At 38.2% G+C, this 17,613-nt stretch overlaps 1 protein-coding gene across 2 annotated transcripts in view; it reads left to right on the plus strand.

Moving 5' to 3' along the window:
* Positions 1 to 17,613, plus strand: part of DIAPH3 (diaphanous related formin 3) — a 508,311-nt gene that overhangs the window by 147,961 nt on the left and 342,737 nt on the right. For both annotated transcript variants that reach the window (XM_039247287.1, XM_039247286.1), the window contains 3 exons: positions 1,091 to 1,196; positions 17,076 to 17,186; positions 17,474 to 17,592. In XM_039247287.1, the coding sequence (XP_039103218.1) occupies positions 1,091 to 1,196; positions 17,076 to 17,186; positions 17,474 to 17,592 (336 nt within the window). The remainder of the gene's footprint in view (positions 1 to 1,090; positions 1,197 to 17,075; positions 17,187 to 17,473; positions 17,593 to 17,613) is intronic.

Consider the following 17,613-nt stretch of genomic DNA (forward strand, 5'->3'; position numbering starts at 1 on the left):
CCCCCCCCCCCCCCCCCCCGCAGGGGCAGCTACCGTGAGTACCACGGACAACAGTGTCCCCAGTGGCAGGGCCAGCACATGAAGCCAGGTGCACAGCTGCAGCACATTTCCTTAAGTGTTTTAAAAAGACCATATTAATCTTGATGTAAAACCCTAAGAGTGTATTTAATGTTGACGCACAAGATGCACCTTGTGCTCCCCTCCCCCTTTCTTCCTCTCCTCCTCCTCCATCCTTCTCCTTCCTCTCTCGCCTCCCGTTTCTAGTGTCTTCTCTCTTCCCTCTTTCCTCCTTACCACCTTCTCCTTCCCTTTTCCCTCCTCTTGGCTGTCTCCTTTCCCTATTCTTTCTTTCCCCTCTTTCTCTTTCCCCTCTTCTTTCTTCACCTGCCTCTTCTTCCACTTCCATATTTAATATTTCTTGACTTCATAATAGGTTATCATCTGATATAGATAAGATTTACAAACCACATGTTTACATGTACAAACTGACCTTCTGCAATACACTAGGTCCTGTCAACACACTGGTCTTTAAAGGCATAGCTTGTATAGCTCTTGGGCAACTGTTATTTTTTATGTGTGACTGTAAATCCTTACTACTATGTATTTTTGGCTACCAGACTTCATTTATACTCGAAAGGAAGTAGAGTGTAGTGGTTAAGGACACCAGGACTGCACTCACCACACAGATTGTCTTTCAGATCCCTGCTTCATTTAGGACGCGTGAGACCTTAGAAAAATTGGTTAACTTTTTTCTCGCTCAGTTTCCTGATCTCCAGTATTGGATAATACCAGCTTCATAGACTTATATACATTTAAAAAGAGTTAATATTTGTAAACTACTTTAAATAAAGCCTGATGTGTAGAAAGCACTATATAAAAGTTTGAGTTATTCTCATCGTAGGGTTATTAGGCATGAATGAATGAAAACATGTGGCTAGTACTTGATACATGCTATGTACTCGGTAAGCTTTTAAAACGTTGCTGGTGGCCTAGGAGTAGTGACTCTGGCGTTGAGTAGATCAAGTAGTTCTCCTAAGGCATTTGGATTATTTGCTGTTGGCAATTTAATTAATTTCAAAATTTCTGATAGCCTTGAAGAGGTTTTAGAAGCTTTAACATCAGCTGGAGAAGAAAGAAAAATGGACAGATTTTCATCTATTGTGGAAGGTCTTAGGCATGATTCAGCTCAACTGCAGGTAGGTTTCATGTATAATTCTCTGCATTGTTTTATAACTTTTCTGACTGGCTTATATTTAGGTATGAAGGCTTGCATGCCACTGAATGTTTAACATTTCAAGTAAATGTATAGAATTCTAAGATATAATATATCATAATGTATTTGTATAGATGTAACTCTGTGTACACCTATTATTATTTCCTTAGGTTACTTTCTTAGATGCTGACTTACTAGGGATTTCTGTAAAATAGATCATCATAGTCCATGAATTGTTTATTTTCTGTTAGTCTTACTAGTTGATTATTACAAGTTTTAAGAAGTTTTGGCAATTAACTGAATTATGGCTTTTCATTGATTAGTTTTTATATCTGAAAAGTTAAGAGCTTACATAAATAATAAGGAGACCAAGGTACAGTAAGATTTTCAAAGATATTTAAATAGTTAAGTGCTGTTGGGGGGATTGGGGGGTTCAGTTAGTTGAGCGTCTGACTTCGGCTCAGGTCATGATCTCACAGTCTGTGAGTTCAGCCCCGCATCAGGCTCTGTGGTGACAGCTCAGAGCCTGGAGCCTGCCCCAGATTCTGTGTCTCCCTTTTTTTCTGCCCCTCCCCTATTCTAATGCGGTCTTCTATCTCTCAAAAATAAATAAATATTAAAAAATAAATTGAAAAAATATTCTAGTGCTGTTAGAAGGTCACTTTTTTTTTTTAAGGAAGTCACTTTTAGACTTAACCATTATAGTGTCCAAGCTGTATAACTAATATTTATGTATTTTCTCCTTTTTTTCCCCCTAAAAGAAGAGTTTTAATTGCGGGAATTGTTATAATTATTGCTAATAACCTGAGCATCTTTAAGGAAATAATTAATACCTGACTCCCACCTCTGAATGTTTTAAAAATTTAATTGGTGTGACCTGGCTATTGGGATTTTTAAAGACTCTCAGATGATTCTAATTTGTGGCAATAATTAAAAAGCAAAATGTGCTAATAATAGCTATAAAGTAAATGTATTTTATCCTTCTTAGTAAAAAACTTCTAGTTTTCAATTTACTTAAAGCTCTATGCAGCTGGGCCTTTCTATTGTTTCTCATTGTGGTAGGAATAAAAAAACCAAATCTTATGTTAAATTAAATAAAAAGATGGTATTTGATGAACAATCAGAAAATTTTAGAGATGGCCAAATTAAAAAAATTTATTATGGTATTTCCGATGATGGTGTTTGTGATAATGACCTTTCTGATGACAGCGTTTGTGAATGGCTGGTGGGGAATCCTGCTGGGATTTCTTTCTCCAGGCAGTAGGCAGGGTTAGAGATCTGAGTGTATGTTCCCTAGTGCATAGGTCTCGTTACTGGAGCTTCTGGAAAGAAGCCCCTCCTGACTCATCAGGTCTTGTCAGAAAGCATGAGAGTAGGAGCCTGGGATGTGTTATCCACCTGTGATGTGGACTTGCTCCTTCAGATTTTTGATGTGTACTCTAGAGTCGTCTTAGTTATATGTCATTGATCTCATTTCCCTTCTCCTTCCTTTTATTTTTTAATGTTTACTTTTGAGAGCATATGGGTGGGGGTGGGGCAGAGAGAAAGAGAGAGGAACAGAGGACCCCAAGGGGGTTTTGTGTTGACAGCAAAGAACCCCATAAAGGGCTCAAACCCATGAACTGTGAGATCATGACCTGGGCCAAAGTTGGACACTCAACTGACTGAGCCACCCAGGCGCCCCTCCCTTTTCCTCCTTTCTCATCTGGCCCTAGAGCTCCTATTTACCACAAGCCTAATGAAGAGTAAACACAGAAAAAACTGTGTAGAGATGAGCTGATTACTTTACCTGAATTTTCCTTTAGTACCCAGGTTACCTTTTACCCATATAATGTTTGTGCGAATAGCAACAGGTTGTGAGATTAATTTTGGTCATTTGTGTAGCATATTAGAGATCATATCCAATTTTTAAAATCTCACTTAGGGACTGTAATAGTCACATATAAACCTTATTCCCTAAATACTTTTTGTGCTAATGTATACTTTTTGTATCCATTAACACACACATCGCAAGAGTGGGAGGGATGGTGTCTTGAGACTTCTGAGTCAGACAGCTGGAATTTAAGACCCGGCTCTTCCCATCCTGGCTTTGTGATCCGGGATCATGCCTCAGACCTCTTCTATGCTTCCAGTTTTTCACTTGTAAGTTAAGGAGACTGTTCGGTTAAGCGTCCGACTTTGGCTCAGGTCATGATCTCGTGGTTCGTGGGTTTGAACCCTGCGTCGGTCTCTGTGCTGACAGCTAGCTCAGAGCCTGGTGCCTGTTACAGATTCTGTGTCTCCCTCTCTCTCTGACCCTCCCCTGCTCATGCTGTCTCTCTCTCAGGATTAAATAAAAAAATTAAAAAAAATATAAGGAGACTGTTAATCACTTCCTCATTGTTGATGTGAGGATCACATAGATTAATGTATTTAAATCTTAAAATTTTCATAAGTGTTGAGTACATGCTAGCCTTAAAAAGGAATTTTGTTCAATTAAAAACAGTCAGTGGAGAATGGAGACTAAAGGTGAGCTTCCTTTTTCAGAAACATCAGTGGTGTTGATATTAAAATTGTTACATAACTAGCGACACCTTGCTGGCTCAGTCGGTTAAGCGTCTGACTCTGGCTCAGGTCATGATCTCACGGGTCATGGGTTCAAGCCCCACATTGGGCTCTGTGATGACAGCTCAGCGCTTGGAGCCTGCTTTGGATTCTGTGTCTCCCTTTCTCTCTGCCCATCACCTGCGTACACACGTGTGCTCTCTCTCTCAAAAATAAACATGAAAATAAAACCATCAGAAGATTTTTTAAAAAACTATTACATAACTACAACTCAGCAATTACACTTGTGAACATATCTCAGATTAAAAAATATATGCTCATACACCTGCTCACATATTATTATAGCAGCATTATTTGTCGTAGACTGAAATTGGGAACAACCCGGATGTTCTTCAACAGGTGAAAAGTTAAGCTATGGTACACCTGTATCATCGAATACTGCTCAGTAATGAAAAAGAATGAACTATTGATATATACAACAGCTTACATGAATCTCCTGAGAATTAACTTGACTGAAAAATGCCAGTGCTGAAGGTTACACACTGAATGATTGCATTTATATAGTGTTCTTGAAAGATCAAAGTTTTAGAGACAGAGAACAGCTTAGTGGTTGCTTTGGGATGGTGTCTGAGAATGTGTTGGGTATGACCACAAATAAATGGCAGCAGAGAGTTGTTTGCGGTGAAACAGTTCTGCCTCTTGATTGTGGAGATGGTGACAAATGTATCCATAGGATGAAATCACATAGAACCTTACATGCGTGCACAAATGAGTGTAAGGCTGCTAAAAGCTGAGTGAGTTCTGAGGGTTGTACCGATTTTGACTTCCTGGTTTTCCTGTTGTATTATAATTATGCAAGATGTTACTAATACGTAGGACCTACCTGTACATTTGTTTCTTTTAGCAACTCTCTGTGTATCTACAATTATTTCAAAGTAAAGAGTTAAAAAAAAAATCTTGGTAAAAGTAGGGTCCCAGTTTGTTTATGGCAGTATTAGATCATCTAACATTTTAAAGCTCTGCGGAAAGGGGTAAAGAATGTCTTGCTAGGAACAAAGCCATGTTAGGGCGTCTGGGTGGCTCGGCTGATTTTGCATCTGACTCTTGGGTTTTGTTCTGGTCATGATCTCACAGTGGGTTTGAGCCCCACATCAAGCTCTGTGCTGACAGTGCGGAGCCTGCTTAGATTTCTCTCTAAGGTTTCTCTCTTTATTTATATAAAGATCTGATATTATTTTGAAATGAGTTTTTTAACAGCTTTGTTGAGATAAAAATCTATGTACCATAAAAGTTACCCACTGTGGACAGTTCAGTACTTCTGTGTAATCAGTGTTGTGTAGCCTTCACCATAATCAACTTTAGATCCTTCTCATTGCCCCTAAAAGAACCCTTCACCCTACCCCTTGGCAGTCAGCCTGCAATGGCCTCATTCCCTGTAGCTCTAGGCAACTAATCTACTTTCTGTCCCTATAGATTTTCATATTCTGGACATTTGATAAAAATCATATAATATGAGGTCCTTTCTGACTGGTTGTATTCATTTAACATATTTTCAAGATTCATTCATATCGAAGTATGTACCACAACTTCATTTTTTCCCCTCCAAATATTATGGATTTTATGTAGTTATTCCACATTTTGCTGATCATTTGTCAGTTGTTGGATGTGTGAGTTGTTTTTGCTTTTTGGCTTTTAGGAGTAATGCTGCCTGTGAACATTTGTGGTGATGATTTCTTTCTTTTAATGACTGCTTGTTTGCTGTATTTAGCATTAGGAGAATAAGGGTGGCAGCGTGGCTAGCCCCAACTTCTCCCCTTGATGGTTGTTTAAGTCATCTGCTTGATTCAATTCTTGAGAAATTTTATAACAAGATCTAGGTGGTTGATTATATATTTCCTTTTATGGAAGTAATTGCTTTAGGTGTAAGTAATTATATTTGCTTTTATGGTTATGTTATTTTTTGAAACACTAAAATTTCTCGGTTCAGTTTTTAAAGTTTAATTTTCGTTGAGAAGTGAAAATTCATTTTAGCACTTTTTTCTATTTTTCTGATAAGGCCAGATTAAATTTGTATGCTTTTGATGATGAAAAAACAATGGGAAGAATTTTAATTCTTATTTTCCCTACTCAACCTTTTTGTTGTGGGTTTTTACTCTGGAAGGAAGGTTTCTCATTATTACTAAGCTTAATGTATGAAATATAGCTAGCAGGTGGCAAGCGTAAGTTAGGAATTACAGGTGCTGTTTTCCAGATAGCTAACTTAGGGAGAAGCGTTGTATGTAGGGTAGTAAGTAGATTGTCTTTTTTGGGATTGCTGGTTGTTCTCTATTTCCTATAAAAAGATCATGCAACACTTCAGTAATACCTAAAAATACTTTCCTCTTTGGATATTTCTGAGTTTTCTATCAGTAAAGGATTTTTCGGAGCTAGCTTGTTACCAGTTTGCCCATAAAGCTATTGCTTACTAAGTGCCCATTTTATATCATTATCTGTATACTTTGCATTGATTGAAATGTACTAGGCTGGTTGATATTAGTGAATCACCAAATTAAAAATAAAACTTGTTTGTCACTGGATAAAATAGAAATGGGTTGTTTGCTTTTTAAATTGGAGTAAGTGGGAGATAGTAAAATAAGAACACAAAAACCTCATTGTTCTTTTTTTTTTTGCAAAGTATAACAAAGTACTTTTGAAAGGAGGGTTGTTAGGTTTTTTTTTGTTTTGTTTTGTTTTTTGGGTCTGATAATAATAATGAAGATAATGTGACTGTCTATGTTTTTGATAGAATTGAACATAACTTTCATTCCTCCCATGCATATGGTAGATAAAGAAAGTGAAAAACTGAGTCCCAGAAATAACTTAAAATTATTCTCAGGCCTTAGAGAGTCTTACGTAGCAGGAAAGAAGTACAAATATAAATATCGGACTTAAATTGTACATTACGTTCTTTTCTCAAGTGTATCAGAGAGATGTTTTCAGCTTCAGGCAGCCTAATGCACTGTGGGTAATTCAAACAGGAAATGGTACTGGGAACCTTAACAGAACTTGTGGCAGGCCCTGGGAGCTGTATGTGGATGGTATTACAGACGTAATGCAGAAGAAATGCCAGAGAACGTCCGTGAGTGCTCTAAGGGAATCATCACTCCCAGAATTCTACTCTGGTCAGAACCTGGGACACTAAGAACAGACAATAGTGCTTCTGCCACAGCATCGAACCTTTCCTCATGGGGTCCAGTCTCGAGATGTGTGATTGTCCCCTCACGTTGACTCAGTCCTCCTTACCAGAAGAGGTTTGGAATAAGCGTGGATGAACCAGGCCCTAGTTTCCGCTACGTAGTGAATTTATGTATTATTTTCATTTATTTCCTTTCATTTTTTCTTTTCCTTTCTATGTGTGTCTTCTCCCTTCTCATTTTCGAGCCATACTTTGCTACAGTATCAGAAACATTATCTAGATTCTCAAGAGTTTGTCCAAAGCCTTGCTGTTGGTCAGAGGACTGTTTGAATTGTGGTAGGTTTTTGTCAGGAAAGGAATCAACATGTGGGAATCCTTGAGCTGTTTTTTTTTTTTTTTTTTGAGTGGATGTTTGGCTTTGCTTCTGTGTACCTGTTCTCCGGTCTGTGGTGACAGCTTGCTACATGTTTCCGATGATGGCTTCCTCCGTCAGTCCTCTTGGACTCATGGGTGGGGAGTGTCAAAATTATACATAAAGAATCTGTGATTTTATGTCACTTATGAATTAATATGTTAGTCTGCTATGGTTTTATGCACGCTACTAGAATACATTAATGCCTGGATCAGAAACAAAGGACTTCATTACCCACAGCAATAGTTGTGGCTCGGGTACAGTTTTGTATCAGCCCCGATTTCCAGTTGCAGTGGTTTGTGTTTTAGGAGAAAAGCTTTGAGTTTAGGGAGTTCAACTCTTACCTCACAGGCAGCACTTATTTTGACTGATCTAAGCTATATGATGAAATCTGTCCAGTTTATCTCAGAGTATTTAATTAAGGCTCTTGGTCAGCTGACCTCTAAGCACGTTGAGGCCAACCTGTCATGTGGACCTCAGCCAGGCCTTCCAGGTCCTAGATCCAGTCAGCTAAACAAATCCCACAGACCATCAAGGTCTGACTTAGAACACCAGGAGGCTTTTTTCTTAATTTTTTTTTATTGATTTTTCCACTTTGCCTGAGGTCGTCAGGTACAGAATGACATATTAGTGATTGTACAGACTTCCTCTTGTTCAGCAAAAACAAGTATCTAGGGCAATACTTTTATCCATAACAACCCTGGCTAGTGAGTTGAAGCTGAGTGCTTTCCAGGGCTAATGTTGTATCATTGATAATGATTGATTGATACTGTCAACGAAACTCAGAGACAGATTTCTTAGCACCTTTTGGGTTATTCCCATCATAGGCATAACTGCCTGAGGGTGTACATAAATAGTTAATTTTTTTCTCCAGGACCAGTGGTAGCCTCAGTTTGGAGAGTGAGCTCTTTGTGGTTGTCTGAGGATTCCACAGTGTACTGCTAGTGTTTGCTTAAACACCTGAACGTCTCTTAGGATCACCTGTAAGGTGGAAGTTGGTGTTTCTGGAGAGACAAGCAAGTTAATGCCTTGCTTCTTCATAAGATATATGGTGTTGAAGGTCTATATGGTGCTTCTGGAAGGAAAGTATTATTTATAGTTCTTGGAGCCCCCCAAATGGGATCTTTATCAAAAGGGGGGCTACTGGGTAAAAGTGCTTACAATGCGGCCTCCCAATTGGCTGATAAACTGTAGGATTCTCAGTTCAGGATAAAACTGAGTGCAGTCCTTGCTTTTGGAGAGTCTAAAATAGGGTGGAGAGTCTAAAGAGAGGAACTCTGAATTTCGGAAATCCTCATCTTTTATAATGGGTTGTAATTGTGCCTGCCTTTTGCTCCAAAGAGACATCTTTATAATTATCTTTATTAGAATGGACATGAAGCATAGCTACCCATTTGCTACTCAAACATCCTTGAAAAGATCATCCAGAAGAATGGCAGTCAGTGCCTTGGCTTGCAACGCATGCAGAAATAGAAGAGCCCCAAGGTGATGCACCGTTATGCAATGGGGAGCAGACCACTAAACCTTCTCTTGTTACCTTCTTTTCCTTCAGTCTGATGTTCTTAATGTTTTTCCTGTCCTTCATTGTACCTTGGCATAGATAGAATTGGATGCAGCCATCATTATTTCGGTTCATGTGATACTACAGAGTATTTTTGCCTGCCTTAATTCCAGACTCAGGGGGCAGCAGACAAGAGTAGTAGATTATATTCCTCCAGGATTAGGTGGACTGGGATGAATGATCATGTCTTTCTAGGATTCCCATAGCTATTGCTCTACCCTGAAATGTATTTTCCAAAGAAGAAAAAGGCAGAAATATAAGCCAAGTCTTTGTTGTCTCAAGAACTGTTCCTAGAGGAAAATCAGGTCTCAAACATATTCAGACACCCGGCATGCACATGGTTTTAACAAAGGTCTCATGCTTCCATATTAAAGTGGATAGGGTGCTCACATTTAGAGAACAAGAAGAAAGAGTGAAAGCCTTCTGTTAAATAAGAAGTGTCATTTATAATACTTAAGAATCAGACAATTTGAAAATGATAATGTCTGCAACTTGCTTTGTAGAACAAGGCTATGTTAATCTAGTTCCTTTGAGAAGCAAGTGATTTGATAAGCAAGGTGCTAGGGGAAGTGCCCACTAGAGACCTGGAGAGGGCTAGGGGAGGTGGGGAGATGTCCAGCTCAGTGCAGACCTGACCCTAGGTGGAGGACAGAAGGAGGGAGCCTTGGGGGAAGTATCTTAGGCTGCTGTACAATTCCGGGGAACTTGGCAAGGTGGTTGGGGAATCCTCAAACCAAAGCCCTTCGTGTCTTCTTTGAGTATTCTTGCTGTGTGCAGACATCGGCTGGGAGAAGCCGGTGAAAAGTGTGGCTTTGGCTCAAATGTTGTGATGGATTTCACAGGGAGCAGCTGGGGCTGGGCTGTTAGTCATTTATATTCCCTGCAGTCAGAGAACTTCATTCCCATGGCTGCTGTAAAGACACGGGTTTTCTTAAAAACAGAATTTAAAAAAAAAAAAAAAACTCTTCAATTTCTGGATTTTATTGAGTTCAAATACAGAATAGATATTTGTAAAATTGATGGGGTTGCATTTTCATATGTCTCAGAAAGTAGGAAAAATTATCTTTAATTGAGTTATAGTCACTATACCTTGAAATTTGTTATTAGTCAATAATTGAGAAATAGGACACTGAAACAAATCTTGGATTAAATGCCCTTTTAGATACAGCCAAGTTTATTTGCTTCTGTTTCTTTTCTCTTCCATATACCTAAAATGCTCAGAATATTCCCAAGGTTAATTTTACTTAAGACCAAATAAAGATTTTCTTATAATCAATAGTCCTACCTTAATTTATTATTTCTTTTTGTTTCAAATATCTCCACTCTCCCCCACAAAATTACTAACTGAAGTTATTTTCAATTTCAAGTAACTTATTCTCACATTTAATGAAGGACCCAAATGAAGAACAAAGAGTGTAGAAAATTTATTTTTAGGACTCTTGGGGAGGCATTCCAGAAGGATGCAGAGATCAGTTTAATTCCTCTCTGTTGTGACTACTTCTGTTGGGGTTTACATCAGTAGGACTCATATGTCAATATGATTCAAAAGGATAAATGTATTAAAATGGACCGGTAAATAATATGCCATTAAGCTAAGACATTAAAGAAATAGAGTGGGAAAATCTAATGAGACCCCATATTGTCATATGGAGTACACAGCTAAGTAAATTATGGTGAACATTTTTGCCTAACATAAACTGCCAATTTTCCGAGTTTACATAAAAAAATGTATTCACTTATGCTACGATAGATCACCAGAAAGATAAACTTACCTCATACTTCAGAGGTAACTGCACAGAGGTTTCATATAAGCGGTCCATTAGTTAATTATTCAGTGACTGCTGTGTGCTGAGTTATACTAGAACCATAAAGAAATATACTCCTGCCCTTAAGAAGCTTATGTTTGGGAATCTGAAGCTAGCTAATGTTTCATAAGAAAAAAAGCAATAGTTAGGAGGAGGTCCAGCAATATGCATGAGAGGACCCAGAAGAAATTAATGCTGTGTCTCAGTGGAGAGTGTCTGAATAAATACTTAAAAATTGATTTGTTTTTCCAGTATATCTATACATATAAGTTGTAGCCTCTTGAATCCTACAGTCTATTTCTCAGTGTTTGTGTGGGTTCTATGCAGTTACATTGGACTCTGAGTTAGTTCTCTGTGTCTATTATTTACAAAACACTGAACTGGAAGTTGAAATAAAATCATAGAGCTTGACATCTGCTGATCTACTTTACTGTCTCTGTGTTTGTCCATATAGTGTGGTCTGGTTAGTTTTTCTTCTGAATTAATGCAGTGCTTTTTAAATTCTTGGGAGTTTCTTTGCAGTAGAGGCAAACTTCCTCTGTAAGCATCATTTACTCATTTTAACTTGATAAATATGAAATTTGATTGTGCAAAGGAAAGCAGCTGATTTCAGCTATGGGGTAGGAAAGATGAATAGCAGACTAAGCTTGGTCTTCCAGACCATGTAATAATTATTCACAGTTTTTATGTAAGTACTTGACTGGTACTTGTTTCTAATGTGACTTGAGCTTGTGAAGCTGAAATATTTTTGGTGTCATATAGCCTCGTTTTAGTTGGAAAAACATTGTGTTGGGGATGAACATGTTGACTGAAGTGTGAGCTTTCTTTTTTGTTTTGTGTTTTGTTTTTAAAGTGTGAGCTTACTAAAGAACATGCTTGCTTTGGCTTTGAGATATCCTCTTGAGTTCCTTCAGCATGATCACGGAGAAGGCATTTTCTCTGATGGCCTTTGGAAAAATTGGATGAGCTTTATGGTGGGGCCTCAGGCATCACACCTGTTAGAGTACCTTGGATTTTCTGCTTGACATTGTACAAAAGGGTCAAAGGTTCTTGTTCGAAGTGTTACACAAAGTGTTTTTTTCCTCATATTTGTGTTCACCATAGTGATAATTAGCCATGGTGAAATTGTGTCCTGGAGGAAGTTCAGATGCTGGGTATTCACATGTGAACAAACCTGCCTGTTTTCAAGGGCAGGAAGCTATTTTGCTGCTGAAGTGATGTACATGGGGGCATCTTCCTTTCTTTGTCTTGCTGATTAACCTCTTTCTAGGTCGAATGACTTTTCTTTGATCATTTGCCTTCTTCCTAAGATTTCCTTGGAGCGGCTCTATCCATTCCACATATTGAGTATCTTTGAGATTTCTATTTATGGTGTATTTACTTTGCCCCCAGTTGTGTGTCTGTGCCTTCTAGTCTCCTGTATTGTTTACATTTGTTTCTCTTTTTATAATTACAGTTCTGGCTGCGCATTTTCCTCAGCTTTGTCTGTGGGCTTTGCCAGCCCCCGTGCTTACAGGGCCACTGCTCTTGAGGAAACCACCAGCCATCCTCATAAGCCCTACATGGACATCCACACCCCTCCAGCTACAACTTTTGTTAAAAAATACTTTACTTCATGCAAGCCTCCTTATCGATAATCAGGACAAGAGTTACAAAATGAGCTTACAGTATTTGCTTTCTGAATCATCAGAACAGAGTCCATGATTTAACACCGGAGAGAAGGGTCTTACTCGCTGAAACCAAAGCTTAATAAGTAGTATTTTTAAAGTATAAAGATGCGTTTGGAGCAAGGAGGTGAATATTTTAGTGCCGATTTTAATGGTATGCTTTTGTTTGCTGGTTGCATATGGCACGCACGAGAAAGCAAGTGTTGTCCTACTTGGGACAGCAACTCTGTCTCTTTACAGAAACTGTTCTTATCAAGTCACCAATTTGCCAAATGCAACGTTAATTTATTAGTCATCTTATTTGACCTATTAGAGCCTCTGACTGAGTTGATCACTCTCTGTGTTGAGAAACTTTCTTCCCATACTTCCAGACCACCACAGTCTCCTTTTTCTTCTTTGTTTTTGATGCCCTTTATACTTAAAAAAGTTTTTTTTTCGGTTTATTTATTTATTTTGAGAGCGACAGAAACAGGGTGAGTTGGGGAGGGAGAGAGAAAATCCCAAGCAGGCTCTGTTCTGCCAGTGCAGAACCTGATGCGGGGCTTGAACTTACGAAACTAGGAGATCATGACCTAAGCCAAAACTAAGTCACACGCTCAACCAACTGAACCTCCCAGGCACTCAGATGCTTTTCTACTTTGTCTCCCCAGCCTTTAAAGCAAAAAAACCCTTGCCCTTGAAATGCCCCATCAGTTCCTATATGTCGTCTTTTCTTTATGCTTCTCCTAGATGTTTCCATGTGAGACCTTTGTTTTTTATCTATGGTTGCTGTGGTAATCTCTTTCTTGAACCTGGCTCTCCTATAGCCAATGTCCTCTACTTTTCTTCGATGCTCATCACTAAAAGATATTTCTAGCTTAACATCTCTAAAACCCAGCTCCCCTGATCTGTCTTCCCAAGCCTCTTTCTCTCATCTTAATGAATGATACATTTTCTACCTTAATAAATGATAATTCCATCCTTTTTTTTTTAATGTTTTATGTATTTCTAGGAGAGAGAGAGAGAGAGAGAGAGAGAGAGAGACAGCTTGAGCAGGGGAGGGTCAGAGAGAGAGAGAGTCACAGACTGAAACAGGCTCCAGGCTCCGAGCTGGCAGTCGGCACAGAGCCCGACGCGGGGCTCGAACCCATGAACAGCGAGATCATGACCCAAGCGAAAGTTGGATGCTTAACCGACTAAGCCACCCAGGCGCCCCAACAATTCTATCCTTTGAATTGCCCAAGCTAAAAACCCTGGAGTCAGTCTTGACTCTTCATCTTTGATAGTGATTTTTATTTTTATTCATAGCTGTATCCCTACTACTGAGAAGTGCCTAGGGGACACCAATAAGTAGGCTTTGAGAGAATGAAATGGTTGAGCTAGTAAACAGAGTGAATTCTGCATTCTGACGCCCAAGAAAAAAGCTTTAGTTAAATCAGGATATTTCCAGGTGAGTGGAAGCACTTTCTTACCCTCATCTATTTTATAGGCAGGTAGATTTTGTCATGCTGTTAAACAATTAGTATGCTAAATACAAATTAATGGAAATGATATATGCTACATTTTTGGTACGTGAAACAGCATGGTGATTCTTTATGAAAAATATTAAAATGCTGTTATTTCCTTGAGCTTCTGTTAATATCCCCTGCTGATACAGGCTAGGTACCCAATAACTAAACATTTTTTTTAATGAATTAATGATTCCTAATGTACATTTTCATCTCAGAATTTTAAAAGCAGGCTTTATCCTATTCACTAAAACCCATTTATTATAGCATAATACACTCTAGCTCCGTCCACATTGTTGCAAATAGCAAGATTTCATTCTTTTTGATGGCTGAATAATATTCCACAATATATGTATATACCCACACAACATTTTCTTTATCCACTCATCAGTTGACAGGCATTTGGACTCTCTCCATAGTTTTGCTATTGTTGATGATGCGTCTATAAATATTGGGGTGCATGTGCCCTTTTAAATCTGTATTTTTGTGTCCTATTATACTAAGTGAAATAAGTCAGAGAAAGACAAATACCGTACAAATACCTCTCCTTTACATCCCTTGTTCCCCTATTTCAAGTTGATCCTGAACTTTCTGATTTGGCACACAAACCTGTGCCTCATATGGCCTGTCTGCTTGTCCAGTCTCATCTCTAGTGACTCCTTGCGCAGCTCTCTTCCTTCCCACCTTCACAGACTTTTCGGGGAGCCTGAATCCTTTGCAATGCAGTGGAAGGTCCTCCAACATGTTAATTCCTTAGATGCTTAGAACATCTTATCTCCATCTTTCACTTCATCAGGCTTCCTTCCTATTTACCTTTAAGAGTCAATGCTGTTAGGGGCGCCTGGGTGGCTTAGTCGGTTGGGCGTCCGACTTTCGCTCAGGTCATGATCTCGCGGTTCGTGGGTTCGAGCCCCGCGTCGGGCTCTGTGCTGACTGCCAGCTCAGAGCCTGGAGCCTGTTGCAGTCTGTGACTCCCTCTCTCTCTGACCCTCCCCTGCTCGCGCTGTCTGTCTCTCCCTCAACTAGAAATAAAAAAAAAAAAAAAAAAAAAAAAAAAAAAAAAAAAAAAAAAGAGTCAATGCTGTTAAACAGCTGTTTTTATTTAGTTTTTCCGTTCCCAGTATATATGGAACCTATTTCTTCTACATAGTATATTTTTATCATTGATCTGTTTTCTTCATGAGGATAGACAGCACGTCCTGTTTACCTTCTGGCTCCTGAGCCTTTCCCACTGTCTGTAGGAACTGACTTCTATGACATAGACCTCTTCTGCTGCTGCTATACTGTATTAGTTTGAAATTGTGTGATAAAACAAGTCTTTATGTCTGAGTATACATTTTAAAACCTAGAAAGAACTCTTTGATCTTTACGGCGATTATAGAATTTTTTTGTCTGTAAAGAAAATTACATTTTGCTGTGTATTTGCATATTTTCATAGGCCTGTGCTTACATGACATCAGTTTAAGAGTGGTTATAGGTCATGATAATGGCAAATTACCATGAGAATTGGGGGATTTTAGGTAATGAACTTAAATTCATTATTTCAGCTTAATTTTCTATTTCTCTTTTTATAGAAAATTGCCTTTTAGGGTGTTTCCTAGAAAGAATTTGGATTATCCTTTTCCCTTCTTTCTCTTCAATTTTATGCTGCTATTGTTCTACACATTTACTTTACATTAGGTCATATTTCTTGCTAATTTTTATGCTGCTGTTGTTGCTGCTTTGAGTCATCTGTAATTTACATCTTTTCCAGAAGCCTCGTGACTAATGCTAATTTAATTGCTTAAATGTAGAGAAACATTATTTAAATGTTCTTTGAGATCTTTTAAAACTCCATACTATTGCTGAAAAAGTATTTCTGTGGGTACTGGGTAATGACTGGCAAGGAAGCGGAAAGAATGCATTTTAAATTTTGTGACGTGAGCCAGTTTCAGCTGAGTGAATGTGTAGTGGAAAGGTAGCCGCTGTATTTAAGTTTAGTCTTTTTTCTATTTTAAGTATTTCACTTTTCTCTATATTCTGGCACATTTCCTTCCTCCAGTTTAAATAGTCTTAAGTTTTGACAGTAGAGGCATGCTGGTCAGATTTTAGTATTTAGACATCAAATACAATAATTACGATATATTTCAACCAGCAGGACCTGAGGCCCCTGTTGGTGTGTTAATCCAAAAGAGACATTTTAAATTCATATAAACCTTGCCTTGAGGGATGGAGAAAGGACAATTTAGGGAACAGCATGAGGTTAAACATATTGATCAGTAGGCAAGTCATTCTTGTTGAGACTCTGGTAGATTGTAGACTTAGAAAAATAGCATCACCATCAACCACAGCAAGGACTTTGCTTCTCTAGAGGCCATCTCTTTTGCTTCCAGTCTCTCTAGCTTCCCTTACATGGATTTCAGATAATGAAAGATTTCTGTCAGGGCTACAAAAAAACGCAGGTCCAGTTTGAAATTCTGGGTTTTAAATAACTGTTAAATAATTGATGCAACTCATCAATGCCCTTGTTACAGTGATTTTTGCATTTTTATCACTTAAGGTATATGCTAAAGGATTTAATTAGCCAAGTTATTTCTTTATGCCTTTGGAATAAACATGACCTATATATGTTATTTTTGAATTCTTGCCAAAGCATAAGAACCATTGCCTGGTTAATGCTAGTAATTAATTGTGCAGTGATCATAAGATAGTTTTTGTTTATAACGACCCCATTAACCAGATGCAGGACACTTGCTGACCTTGAAGTGTTTGGAACTTTGGGTTTCTCTCGATGAATGGCAAGTTATTTTACTGTGTTAGGTAAGTATTACCTGTCCAGCAGAGATCTATAATTTTTCAACTAGGACATTCAATTTATGTTGTATGCACATACAGCGTGGAGTGATTGTCTTGGACAAAAACTGAACTTTTGGTTACAGTGAATTTTTTATGGAATGGCACCAGTGCCTAATGTCTCTCTCCTCTCCCACAGGAACCCCCCCCATCCATACAAATGAAGAAGAAAAGAAAAAAAGAAAACTCCACCAAAACTATATTTCTTGCTTAATTTGTCATTGACTAAAATAATTTACATACAAATTATTGTTTTAATAGATTCCCATGAAGGAAGATCTTTAATGATTCTTGGAACAAAACCTTGATGTTTCAGTTCTATTCCTCATTCTTTAATGTTGGAATCCAAGCCTAAGTCTCACCGTGCAATCTATTGTAGGTAGCGTGTATGCAACTCATCAATGCCCTTGTTACATCTCCTGATGATTTGGACTTCAGGCTTCACATCAGAAATGAATTTATGCGATGTGGATTGAAAGAGATATTGCCAGTAAGTGCCCTGCAGTCTCCTTATTAATATTTAAATTAGAGGAGTACTTGAATAGGGGGAAATTTAGATAAATTACCTTCAAGAATAATTTATCTGAGGGCGAAAAAGGCTTGAGTATAAAAATCTATTTTTGAAATATAGATAAGATATTGGAGTATTAATTAACACTTTAAGTGTTTGAATGCTATAAATCAAATGGTTGGTTTATTGTTTATATGTTTTTCATTAACCTTTTTGCATTATTAAAAAGAAAACCAGTAATTGTCATTTCTGTTTCATATCTCTAGAGTTTAAAATATCTGAAGAATGATGGCTTGGATATCCAACTTAAAGTCTTTGATGAGCATAAGGAAGAAGATTTGCTTGAGCTCTCCCATCGCCTTGAAGAGATTAGAGCTGAGTTTGAATATCCTTTTTTTTTTTTTTT

This window comes from Hyaena hyaena, unplaced genomic scaffold (assembly GCF_003009895.1).
Source record: "Hyaena hyaena isolate Hyena2069 unplaced genomic scaffold, ASM300989v1 scaffold_293, whole genome shotgun sequence".
NCBI classification, from domain to species: Eukaryota; Metazoa; Chordata; class Mammalia; order Carnivora; family Hyaenidae; genus Hyaena; species Hyaena hyaena.